General features: G+C 35.2%; 1 protein-coding gene across 1 annotated transcript in view; it reads right to left on the bottom strand.

Annotated features, from left to right (window-relative positions):
• Window positions 1-14350, bottom strand: part of FAM184A (family with sequence similarity 184 member A) — a gene marked incomplete at its 5' end in the record, with an annotated part of 52257 nt that overhangs the window by 17338 nt on the left and 20569 nt on the right. Inside the window, 3 exons of the mRNA XM_026079256.1 lie at window positions 2106-2259; window positions 3374-3586; window positions 9631-9672. Of these exons, the coding sequence (XP_025935041.1) occupies window positions 2106-2259; window positions 3374-3586; window positions 9631-9672 (409 nt within the window). The remainder of the gene's footprint in view (window positions 1-2105; window positions 2260-3373; window positions 3587-9630; window positions 9673-14350) is intronic.

Raw genomic sequence — 14350 nt, forward strand, 5'->3', positions numbered from 1 at the left:
TATGACTGCAAAGAATGTCAGTAGAAACACTGATGAAGAAACTATATATCATCTAGATAAAACAATTCCTATTTTGGTGGGAGATCATTTGAACGTAAGTTCTTTAGAATTCTTCTCCTGCTGGCAATATAACGTTAAATGATCAAAACTAACCATGGCATAAGAGCAAAAATAGATGAGGGAATCCAAGTTTGATGAGTTGCAATGTCTAGCTGAAACTTGTTTAACTATAGGATCTTTCCTTTGATTTTTATGGTGGAAAGACTGAGCTAATCAAAGTGGAAAAGATGCTGAGCTGATAAGAGAGTTAAGGGAACAGAGACAACCTCTCTTGACAGGACTGAAAATTTTATTCTGATGTGCACCTTACAAGATGTGCATGCATTTCTCAGAGGAGAATGTTCTACCCTAACCACAAAAAAACCCCCACAGCATTTTCAGTGATAACCAGTTGATATATAACATACAGGAAGAAAGCAGTGGTTAGAGAGAAAGTGTCAATGAAAGGTACTTGCAAAATTTTATCTTTCTGTAGGTACTTAAGTCTTTGTTTTGAGGCTTGCATGTTTTTGGCTGACTTCAACAAATAAAAAAAGCCACTCATGTCATTTATGCTGCATTTTGTCTGTATGGTGCTTCTAAAAGTTGACTTTTCCTTTCTGTCCCCAAAAGGCAAATCACTTCTATGCACTCACTCCTCTTGCTTGCAGTGATGCAGTCTTCTCTTCACATTCTTTTTATACTACCATTGTCATTTCTACATTCCAGACTGGCAAAAAGCTAAAGCAGATGGCCCCTTGGTCTTTTCTTCTGCATTTCCTGCCAAAAAGCTACAGCAGATGCCTGCCTTGTCTTTTCTTCCACATTTTGTGCTTTGTTACTACCTTGCACTGAAGTCTTTTTGTCTTTGCCATTGACGCTCAATATTGGGCCAACCTTTCCACTTCCTTGAAGCATGCTTGTTTGTGCACCCCACCCTTAACGTTTTATCAATTTTAATGACATCAGCTCCCTTTAATCTTTACCTTTCATAAATGTCACTGTTTTCCTCCATAAAACCCTTTTTTACATGTAAAGCTCCTACTATTTTGTCTACATGCATCTCAGTTGTCTCACTCCAGTTCTGTTCCAAAACTGACTTTTGCTGTTTTGTCAGTAGAACAAGTAAGAGGGGGGAAGACTGCTTAAATTTTAGATMCAGCAAAAATCCAAGACTATCAAGAAGTATCAAAGTGTTGTGGAGTAAACAGCATGACATTGTTGTGACCTTGTCCTTCTGTTCATTATCCTATTTCATTATCTCATCAATTTATAAACCTTTCTTACATTAGATTGAGATTATGTTTTGGGGGGCAAGGATCACAACTTAATTTATTTGTGAGAAATCTGGCTCATTTCTTGGAACACAAAACATTAATTAAATTTCCATCTATATTATTAAAAAAAACCCAAGTAACAAACACTTTTCCTATGTTTTTGTCTTATTTATTATTCCATACTGGCTAAACTGGCAGAAGCACTGTACCTTTCTAAGCACAGTTCAAATCCTRACTGTACTACAAAGTTCAAACTAATTTGTAATTAATATATCAACAAAATTAGTAATTGTGCTTCCCAACTCTTTGCTGTAGAGATAGAGTGCTAGGACTCACACTTCTAAAATCACTTTATGYATAAAGGCAAACAACTGTCCAGTTGTTTTATTCCTGTCACTTTCTGAAATACTCTCCATCATTAAATCTGGTCACTTACTCATTCTGAAGAACTTAAGGGTAAGATTTTCAAAGGCGACCAGTTTTGACTTGTCTGTTAAAGCTTATATTGATTTTAACAGGAACAATTAGGTCAATTTTGAATGCTTTTGAGATGCACTGCGGTGTTTTAGCTGTTTCAGTTATTGATTGTCTATGTTTATATTACCATATTTAGTTTCAATTTATTTTTCATTTACAGTTTTAATGCTGTTTGGGGAAAATGCAGTAAGTTTGTGTGTGTGCGCACATGCACACACATATATACATATTTATGTGGGTGTGTGCGCATGTATATTTGTATGAGTAGAAATAATGCTTTCAAACCTATTTGCAAATTTGAAAATGGCATACCTAACATAGCTTTTCCTTCATCCTCCAGCTCAAATCGAAGAGTCTGAAGTTCCTGTTCCATCTCCAATTTGAAACCTTCCATGGCTTGTTTATGTGTTTCTTTCAGTGCCTGAAGTTCTTCTGAATGCTTTTGTTGTAAACGTTCTTCTAACTCCTATGAAATCCAAATGGAGAAGATTAATTATATACCAGCTAAGGGAATTTATAAAATATTAACCAATAGTTTAACCGACAACAAAAATTAGGCATTAACATACTCTAGAAATCATTAAAAATGCATTTATATTACTCACATTTTCTTCACTCCCTAGATTATCATACTACTGTATTTTTTCTTTTTCATGGCTGACGGTTATCAAGATAACCTGAGTACAAAAAAATTAGGAATGTGTTCTGCTCACAGATGGAAAATAGAAAAAAMCCCCAAAACAATCTATGGCTATGTTTACAGTAGCAAGCAATGTAGCTCAACAAGAGCAGATCCATAGAGGGGCCTAGTGTATGATACATACATTTGGTGGGGGGGTTATTCTCCATTCAAGTGCATTAAGCTTAATGCTGCTGGAGCACATCATCTGATTCCATTTCACACAAAGCAAATGCAACTTGTGTGCCCCAAGACCACCCTTTGATGTGAACCAAAGCACAGTAAGTGGGGACAGCTGGGAAATTCATTGCAAAAGTAACCTCTCGATCTTAACTAAAAATTTACACACCCTATGAAGTATCATGCACTGCCAGAATTTCAATTTCGAAGCAGGTTTAGTCAAGGTTTGAACAAAATATCTTCTGGACATGAAAATTACTTTGCAGGTTGCAAAACAGTTTATAAGATTTTAAACATAATGAAAATGTAAAATACATTACAAAAGTAGTCAGTTGACAGGAAACATTGGAAAACATGATAAATTAGGTAAATATAATCAAAAATACAAAGAAACCTATTTCAGATCAATCTTAGAATTGATGTTATAGATAACAATCTCAAGCTATTGTAAAGAAATGTGCATGTGTGTTGATAATCATTACATATATCAACACAAYAATAGAGTATAAAGCAAGATGCTAATTAATGCCAGTATTAGAGATGACTTTCAATATATCTTAAACAGATTTAACTGAACATCATTAAAAACACATAATCTGAAAAGGAAATGTAGTAGTTATGCAAATACTTTTCTTTATTAATTTTCACTGTGTACATAATGGCTAAAATTGTGACATTCTCTACATAATTTGCATAATTTGGAATATTCATACGAACATGCCTTTTGCTCTTGTTCTTTTGTTTCTTCCATATTTTGAAACGCAAGGATGTGGGCTTCTTGGAGAGACTTATGCCTTTGCTGATGCTCTTCTTCTAATTCCTGGATCTCCTGAGTCAGTCTTTGTCGTTCCTGACTGAACTGAGCTTGTAGCTGTTGCAAAGAGCTCTGAGACTGGGAAAGTTGCATCTCCAGATTCTGCTTCAGCAATGAGATCTAACCCACGGAACAGCAAATATCAATTAGTCATTAACACTAACATCAACTCTGAAAAGAAGGAAAGATTTGAAATTCTAAATCCAGCATATTAACTATGAGGGACAAGCAATGTTGTCCATCTACTGAATTGGTTTTTAATGTTATATCTCAGGGATACAATCATTACATTGTAATAATTTTGTAAGAGTTTTCATATCTATAAGTTCATAGTATAGTACTACCTTTAACATTGTTGGTATTTCATGGCCAAATTAAGTTATCAAAATTTACTTCTAGGTCTTGGATAAAAACAATAAAAATGACACTATCAAGGGCTAAGGTCTAACATTTGATTTGTTAAAATAAACTATTATTCAGGAGAAGATCATGTCAATTCTGCACAGAAAATGCTGCACTTGTTAAGGGAGATAGAAAAATTCTTCAGTCTAGATGTTGCAGGCTATCTGTTGATATGTTATGGGCCTTTCTTACTGGTAACTTTCTGATTTAAAAAGAATAGCAAAACATACTATATCACAAATAAAATATAACACTTTATGAAGCCTTTTTGTTAGCTCATGGGAGTGATTTTTCTGCTGACTTTCAACTAACACCAAAGCAATTCCAGTCACAAATACTCATTTTCTTAGAAATACTTGATATTACCAATGACGCTTATAGTCCAACAAACATTTTAATATATTAGAGTACACCGTACTCCTTGAAAGAGTCCTGTTTTCATTTTATTATATTCCAAACTCTGTTCTTCGCATCAGATAGCATCTTTTCAGACAGAAGACACTAAGCATGTATTCCCTTTGGATCCAAACAAGAAAGAGGTACCTTCCAACTCTGGAAACAAGATTTTACCAAAAAAAAAATAAAAATAAAAATAAAAAAAATTACAGTGACTCACCGGAAGAAAAAATGAAATTGCCATGGGACAAAGGATTTGAATCAGAGTATTTTTCAAGCCTCAGAACATTACATACAATTGAATCATAAAAGAAAGTTTGATAGTGTCATCTGATTTAGTAAATCTTACAATTAATTATGACAAATTAATAAAGACATTGCACATCAGTATATTGAATTATAAAACGTTACATCTCACCACTTAACAAAAAATTGATAGCAGCATATCAAGGACAACTTGCAGCATAAGCACTATTGTTGAACATATTTTTTTCAGAAGGACACAGCTTAAGCAGTTTTGAAAGGAAAGAAGCTACATTTAAAGTAAAATTAGCATTAAAACAAAACAAGCAAATTAAGTTGAATGAAATGACCATGGCCAGTTGCATTTAGAATTCGCCAGGTTTATGTSTTTGTACACATATACACTACCTTCTAAGAATACTATAACAACAGCACCTTACTTCAAGCACCTTTGAAGGAGATTTAACTATAACTGAAGGATTTTAGTGAAGACTTGTACTATATTCTACGATCTGAACTATACATGGAAAACCTTTTACTGAGTACATTTAATATTCATGTCACATACAAATTGTACAATGTCAGACCAAAGGTTTGTTTAATGTAGTATTCTGCCTCCAGAAATGGCCAACATTTCCCAACCGGGATGTTGACTCTAAAGTCTACTAGCACCCAGCAACCTTTCTTAAACCAGAAGAGGTATTTTTGGAAGAATTCATGGAAGAAAAATCCATTAAATACTATCACTATTTGAATCCACGTAAACTTTTAGCATCCACAACATCTTTGTCAAGTCCCACAGCTTCAATACACACGCCAGCTTCGTAGGATGCCCTCCACTACTTCTAATGGAAGAGTCAGAAGTTCCCTTTTCATTTACTCCATTCTACTCACGTATCTGTAGATCTCCATCATACCTCACCTCACTCTTCCAAACTGACCAGTTTTGGCCTGCTAAGTCACTCCTTGTATAGAAGTCATTTCATATCTATCATCATCAGCCTTCTCCTAGTTTTTCTCCCTTTTCTACTATTTCCTTTTAAAGATTAGGGGATCAGAACAGCGCACAGCATTCAAGATGAGGATAAACTGTGGTTTTATACAGCGGCATGGTATCAGGTATTATGTTCTCCATTCTTCTTTATTCCTAACATGTTATTTACTTTTGTGACTGCTACTGAGCACTGAGTTATGTTTTCATGGAATTATACACATAATCCCCAAATCTAATCTCTTTAGTTGTAATGGTCAAGTCAAAGCCTGTCATTTATACAAGAAGTTAGAATTTTTTTTCCTTGTATATCACTTAATATTTATCTACACTGAATTTCATCTGCYATTTTATTGCCTAGTCCCTTTGTTTTTCACAGCTTTCTACAATTCTTCAACCAGTCTTTGTCCTTCCTACCCTGAATATCTTAGTATAAACTACAAGTTTTCCCACCTTACTTACTCACAAACAACCTGCAAAAAAGTATGTTGCACATCAGTAGACCTCCACTGATGATCTACCTTCACTGTGGTAACACTGTACTTAATTCCTATCTTTCAACCAGTTACTTATCTATGCAAAAATTTCTCTCCCATATCATGGAGTTTTAATTTCCTCCAAAGCTTCAGAGGGATGACTTTGGCAAAAGTCTTCTGGAAAACCAAGTAGATTATATCAACTGCACCACCCTTACCCGGATTTTTATTTATCCCTTCAAAAGAATTGCAGTAAATTCTAAGGCAGGGTTTCCCTTCTCAAAATCTATTTTAAGTCTTCCCAAATAGATCAYGGTGCCCACAAATTCTATCTTCATTACAGCTTCTGTGAGTTTATCTTGCAAAGACATTTGGCTTACAGGCCTGTCATTCCTCAGATCTCCTTTGGAGCCTTTAGAAAGATTGTCATCCTATTTGCTCACACATCAATCCTTATGAATCAATGCAGATGTGAGTAACTACATACTGGTGTTTGTGTTCAAAAGGATTGTCAGAATGAAATTCTTGGGTGAACAGACAAGTACTGACTATTTGTTGTGGTTCATTTTGTCAGTTCGTTCTACACCATCTTTTACATTCTCTCTTAATTTCACAGGAGTCCTGTAATGGGTACAATGAAGGGCTCCAGTGTGGAAAATGCTCCATTTTTTTCTACCCTAAATACCAATGCAAAAGGATTCATTTAGCTTCTCTGCAGTGGTACTATCATCTAGCAGTGCTCCTTTTATACCCTGTTCATTTACTGCCCTACAGATCCTCTGTCAGGCTTCCCTGATCTGAACGTGTTTGAATAAAGTATTAAATACTTTGGACACTTTTTGCTAGCTGTTTCTCAAATGTTTTTAGTCTCTTTTGTATTTTTACACTTAACCTAATACAGCTTCTGATCCTTTCTAGGTTCTTTAAGCACACACTGCTTGAGTTTTCTTAAACTGTTTCTTATTTCTAACCCTTACCTTGCTGTTTAGCAATGCCAACTCCCTGATGCCATTTCTCAAGCCTGTTTTTAGCATGGTGCTTCTGATTTGATATCTTTAAGTAGCTCCTATGCCACTGATAAGGAATACATTTTCTAACCTGCCCCTTTTATCTAAAATAAATAAATAAAATAAAATAAAATAAAATATCATCCCATCCCAGATTTTTCTTTTTACATAACTCCTCACTTCTCTTTCAGAAACCAAGCACAATTTTGGTGGATATTTGTTTTTTCAAACAAACAAATAAATAAACAACAACAACAAAAAAAGCAGGGGCAAGTACATCAAGGTTGCTTAAGGCTTGTCAAGGTAAGAAACCAGATCCTTCAAGCTACTCGGAACCAATTCAAGGGTTTCAGAATGCCTGGTGAGATCCCAAGGCAGGTGCTCCCCCCAAAATAATCCACAGTCTCAAAAATTTGGTCTCTAGGGTGTATCTTGATGTAGTTAGTATTTGTTTACTCTAGTGTGGGTAACTGAATTTCTCTATCACTACTGTATTTCCTATCCACACTATCCCTTTCAGCATACCATGGCTATAGTTGTCATTCTGGTCAGACAAGCCAATAACACAACTGCATATTTTATTCTTCTCTTCCTCTTCAACCCTGTAATTTCAATCCATTGATGAGGTCAGTTTGCAGCATACCACTGCCAGCATGACCAACCATGTATTTTCATGTATATTTTGTAATCTGGTATTACAATGTACTATTGATTGTCCTTCTCCAGAAGAAATATATCTTATTTAAACTCACCTGCGATCTCCTCTCATTCCCATCTACTCTTATGCACCCTGCATTCACTGTTGGGCCCTTGTCTTTTTCCCCATATTTTTGTAACCTCATACCTACGTGGGTCCTTTTCATCTGTAAGCCTCACCTTATCCCTGATTTCCTGTTTTGCTGCCACACTGCACCTACTAAAAAAAGCAGACTCTGCCTGGAGGTCTGTTTTTTTTCCTTCCCCCTTCTGCGCCTTTACGTAATTCTTATGCTTCTTTAGATTACCTCTGCTCCTGTTTAACCACCATCCATAAACTCCCAATATATCTTTTGTTTCCCAAAGGTCACTATTGCAACTTGGCTCTTGCCGTTCTACTCCTTCTCTTAGCTCCATCCCATATTCCAGTATCTCTCCTCCTTTTCCTCCCCTCTTTTGCTCTTTTTCTTCTTCCTGACACCATTTGTAGCATCATAGGAAAGTATAGCTAAGATAAGGTTATGAGATTTAGTCCAGTTCTTTGCACTAGGTCGGACCAATTACAAATTATTGCTTAAAAAAACTCATATGAAGGAAATTCCACAATTTCCACTGAGACCCTCTTCCTCCTCTCCACTGAGTGCCTGTGACAGAAACACCAAACAAGTGGACAGATGTTCTGTCCACTCTCGCTTGTCCTTCACATTTCTCACCACTGTTCTGCCTCTCCCATCACCACGAGCAGTAACAGCTCCAGAGAAAATCCTGCTCAGTTACTGCAGAGCCTCAGGCAATGTAATCATCATACCCTAAAAAGCCTTTCATGACAATATTCAAACAGAGTTGACCAGAGTTTGGTATCTTAGCCAAATTCGCATGGATTTATGAAGATGACAGAAAAGCGTGTTTTTTTTTTTTTTTGCCTTGAAGTTAAATCTCTTTCACTTAAGTTCCTGTTCTAAATTCTAATAATTCTCACTGTATCATTTATAAATATTTTTAGCATGGGTAAAACAATTCTCTTTTATATAACTCTTGGAAATGTAGAAAACACTAACTGAGGTGCTTTTTAGAAGTCTGACATCTAGCCAGGCAGCCATCTTAGAAGATGACAAAGATCAGGAATACCCTTTTCAAGAGCAGCTCAGACTTCCACCAGATTAAAGTGACTGAAAAAAATATAGCCTGAAATAAGTCAATCTCTGGAGAGGTCTGTTTGCATCAATAGACTATACAGCAAGCATGGCATGATGAGGCTTAAATGACCTCAACAACCAAGTCAGACATCTAATCTCCCATTCTAATGAGGATTTTTTTTTTGCTGAAAGTACATCATGTATAAAAAAATTGACAAAGTTATTTTTAAAGGGACAACAAAATTCTAAGTATTAATTTGATTATTCAATATGTATATTCATACTCTCAAGAGGACGTTTTCGAAAATATTCATGCCTCCCTTTGCATGTCTTTGGAGCTTCCCTTCTCAACACTCCTATATTGAGGACTTAAAAGAAAACACCTAGCTCCAAATGCTATCCTCTGAACCTTCAGTACTCTTATCTAAGGTATTCAGCAGATTAAAAATATTAGCATTAAAAAAAAGAGTATTTCAGCTGCACTGCAAAACAGCAAATTATAACACAGCATCAATCTCATGCTTTGTAGAAAGCTCTGCAACACACATTTGCACTGCCCACAAGCTTGCTTTAACGATGACATAAAAATGTTGTTTATGTTATGACCATGTATGTAGTGCTTGATGTCCAGTGATACATACATTTACACAGATGAATGGATGCAGTACAAAAGCTTTTGAGAAATAGTGGCAAACGTTCTCTTGAATATTATCATGTATTTGATTTTATAGGCTAAAGCTTTAAAGCGGTATTACAGGATATGCAGATTTAGTAGTGCAAACATGCCCTTTACAAGCTGTAAGTGCAAATCACTTACATTGCTGATAGATTTATGCAAAGCTTCACCGAGACAGTGCCGCTATGAAGAAAAGATCACAGGAATAAAGGGAAACATTCAGAAATCAACTAAGTAAAAGAAAAAGGGATAAGGAAGGGAGAGTAAAACATAGAACATTAATTATAATTTGACCAGGAAAAAATAAGTTGAAGACTATCTGGATAAAATATTAAATGAATACTTTGCTTCGACTTAGTATATAAACTACTGAACACAGAACAGAATGAAGCATTTTCTTGTGTTATATTTTGAATGTACAGGATAGCAATATCTCTTCAATATAATATTATAATATACTTCTATATTATGCAACCAAACATTTTTTAAATTATCCAACTGTTTCCTCTTCATCTTTATGGCAAATAATTTTGTGGAAAAGTCATTAAGTACACCAATTTGCATTACTATTAGAAAAGCCATACATAAAAGAATAATTGATCAGCTGTGTCTCTGAAATATCACAAGCATATTAAACACTTAAAATACTAAAGATCAGATTTCACTGATAAAAAGAAAAGATGAAGTTTAGTCTCAAATAAAGTAAAATTTATATTAAAATACTTAATTTTTTTTTAAGATTTCAGAATGACATGGGAACATAAAAGACTTTCTGCAATTCCCTACCAAAAAATTAGGTATTGTACCACCTTATACTAGTGTTGATTGCTAATGAAAAGCAAAAATAAAAACAAATTGCCAAGTACATGCTCTATATCAAGTATTACTGACCATATATAAAATTCATATAGCTAGACAGATAGATATAGGCTCACACACATGCACGCACAGAGTCATCAGAAATGAAGTGAGAGTAATTTAAAATCCAGCATGACCAATTTCCACTTTTGGCACACATTAGTCAAGAAGATGGCTTTCTCAGGCAGACAGCAGGTATTCTTACACCATCTTGGAAGACTTCACCTGAGAATTTTTAAAATCATTCTTTGTCAAAATACAAAAAGAAGAAAATAGTATTGCTCCTCCTGAATTTACAAAACGATTAACATAAAAATAAATTATAGTGGAAAATCCCAAATTATCCTATTAAAATTGTAGGAGAGTTAACAAGCAACAATTTTCTACTCATGAGAGTAACACTAGGAGGCACCATACTGCAGCAGACAAGAGACTAGACTAGCACCTAACAGCTCTAATTTCTACACCTAATTTTGCCAGTGCCAACCTGAGCAAATCCATCTGCTTTTCCATGATTCCTTTCCAATCTGTCTTGGTTGGAAGCTACTAAGAGCATGAACGATCTCTTACTAAATAAATGTTCTGCTTCTAGAATGGCTGGGACTTAATTTTGACTGATATACTTAGGCACTACTGCAGTACGACAAACAAATATTTATTAAATGTATTTAGATTTACAATCTCAAATAGAAAGGTCAGTAATGTCCTACAATGAAAAGAAATTCCAAATAAAAATACTTTTTGGAAGCTGTATTCTGAGCTGTAGGAGTTGCCCCTTGCTGCTTGCAGAACAATGCAGATTTCTTTCCCCAAGGCACAGTATAGAAATAAGGAAAGAACAGTAGCTGCTGTCAAACCAGTCTTATGACTGACAGAACTAAGATGGGCCAACCATTTTAATCTGTGTGATTCCACCAAGTTTAAAAGTTTTCCAGAGATACCGAAAACAGAAGGAACCTATATGAACTTTTGATTAAGGTTCTTGACTACAACTCTGCAGTAAAGTTCAATTTTTAGATTTGTCACGGATTTCTTATGCTACCTGACTCAAAGCAATTTTTCTGCAGCCCATGCTTCCTRATTATGAAATGAGAATAATAATTATCTTTTGGAAAAAAAATTAACTATGAGATGCTCTTATATTACAGTGGTGAAAAGACAACTGACATGGACCCCCCCCAAAGTAATTTTTTAATAAAGTTGAGCTTATATATTTAACATTCCTAGGTGTTCATGCACAAATATTGAGCATTACAGTAAACGTAGCTTATTGATTTTTAACAAAACTTCAAATACATGTGTAGTTTATAAATCTAGAAGTCCCAGCATCATACCACTATTCAAAGGCATTTAATTATAGGACAGCTAGCCAAACATTAGTACTTGGAAAAGAATGGAAAAGATGATACAGGATTCAATCAAGAAAGACTTCAAGTGTGAAAATAACATGATTTTCAGTCAGCATGACAATAGAAAAGAGCCAAGCTAAACAAAATTTGATTTCTTGCTTTGACAAGACTAGTCTTGAGCAATAAATGCTACTGTACAGAAATAACACCTAAGACTTGTTAATGGAATTTATTATCACATGAGATTTTGATTTAAATATGTGTACTCATACAATTTTAGTAAAGTATACTTTAAAAGATTAAAATCTACCTATTTACAAATCTCAAAAATTGCTGGTGGTGAGTCACAGGGATTTTTCAGGATCAATACTAAACCTGACAACAATTGATATTTTCATCCATTATTAGGAAGTAAATAAAAGATTTTGACAGAATATGTGCATGATAAATTAGTAAACTATAATTATGTAGTGCAGTCAATTGGCATGGGGGGGGTCCGATTTCAACAAAATATGTAGCAACATAATCAGATGCAGCTCCTTATTAAAAAGGATGCAGGACACATTCAGAATGGAGAACTCCAAAATAAGCTAGTCTATTTGAAATTATTAAGATATAGAGGAAGACTTGTTTTCCTCCTTCATATTTTAAAGTCTCTACTAAAAGAGCTGAGTTTTCTTTACTTAAAAAAAAAAATTGGGCTAGTCTGCATCATAATAAAACAGATCCAGAGATTTTAAACTTATTCATGCTTTGGAGTTGCTTATTTTAATACAGTTGCTGGTAGACCCATCACAATGACTGTCACAGGGATCATACTTACTTATGATCATATTACAGTATTTTCCTTAAGAAGGGAGACAACAGTACCACTGATATTTTCACTCAGCTGCATTGTTTCCTGCAAGATGTTAGGTTATTTGACACATGGATAGTTTTATCATTTCATTTTTTCTCTTGGCTAAAAGTTACCTTCGATCACATTAAAGAGGCTTCACACTAAAGTTCAGCATAAATCTTCACATCACTCATAAATCAGTTACATAACTCTCTTTCTCACTGTGCTTCCCACAGATATTTCAATGTCATATTGTTTCAAGACCTGACTTTGGTACACTGCTTACTGAGTTTTCAAAACACCGTCAGCAGCAGAGATTCTTGTGCTAAGCCCCGAGACCCTAGGTGGGGAAGAGCAATCTGTGGTATCAAGAGCAGATCTAGATTACTACGCAGTCTTTGTCTTATTTTAAGAGTGAACTCCAACAGATGCTGCAAACCTTTCTGAAGGGGAAAACCTATGTGTATCCATCAGATGTTAGTAAAATAAGTCAGTTTAAAATGTTTACTGAAGAAACTGAAGGGACCTTTGGCACATGTCCATTTTACCCAGCTGAAAATAATAATAAAAAAGCAAACAAAGTAAACCACCCTCAGSATATTTCTTTGGTTTGAAGAGAAAGACTGATTTGTCAGCAGATTCACCATCTCTGACCGGTGCTTACACAGCTGATGACTATGCAAAGATTTGGAAAGCAGCTGTTTGCTACCACAATGTTTTGTATTTGCTTGAGGCTTGTGACATACTAGGAATGGAAGAGCTGCACCAAGGGCTGCCCTGACCGACTGATAAGGAAAAGCAGCATTCAGAGCCCCTTCCATTTCCCTTTCTTCTCTGTCAAAGCCCAACAGGCTTCTGCTGGGGAAAATCAGAGTATACGAAGCATTCTAAAATTTATAAATATCTCTGAGATCTAATTGGTCCTGACCAATTCTGTTTTTGTAGCAACAGTGTGAGTGTGGGTGCTGTGTCCTGGCTATCTCAAGGTACCAATTATTCTGGTGCCTTAAAAAGATCTAGCTCTTCTCATTTTAAATTACAAGATTCTTATCCAACTCCTAAGTAAAATGGCTGAGGTATTCTGCCCTATTCTTACCTGTTACACTTTGGATTACTTGCTATTAATCTGACAAACTGCAAATTCAATGGTCAGGGGAGAAGTTTTAATAGTGATGATCATTAGAATCTATTGATAATTTTAAGTATTTGCAATGGTACTAGGGCTTCATTTCTTTTAAATACTTGTTAATAATGCTTTCAGTATTTTAAGGATTATACGTGAATCTTTGCTAATACATCCTAGAACACAGGCAGAGAAAAATATAGGATGACTTTGTGTGGAAGAGGTGAGGAGAAAATTGAGGTTCAAGTTCAGAAACACATGGACCATGGCATGGAAGGAGGAGTGGAAAACATGCCCATCTCTAAGTTTTAGATTTGGACATCACTGTAGGAAGCTCAAACAATTTTAATAGGAAGTTGTGGTTAAAAAAGTAAGCAAAAATGCTAAGAAACATACTGAACAGAATGGATGGTAACACGGACAGCATAAATGAATTTCTTTCATAAGGAGCACTGTGTATAGGTAATGCTTGGTATTTCTTTACAAAATTACTGAGGATCTGAGGAGACTTAGATTTAGGTTGCCTAAATTCTGCTTACATACTTAACCAAGTTTACCTGTGAAACTCAGAGGGCAGCTATTGACAAGACCGATCCACACTTCCTGGAACCAAGAGCACTAGCAACCTGTTGCATCAGAACCCATGACTCTCCATTCTTATCTTCTCTGACCCTGTAACTCCTGCCTTAAAAA

The sequence above is a fragment of the Apteryx rowi genome, unplaced genomic scaffold, assembly GCF_003343035.1.
Source record: "Apteryx rowi isolate R43461 unplaced genomic scaffold, aptRow1 scaffold_1142, whole genome shotgun sequence".
In the NCBI taxonomy this organism is placed as follows: Eukaryota; Metazoa; Chordata; class Aves; order Apterygiformes; family Apterygidae; genus Apteryx; species Apteryx rowi.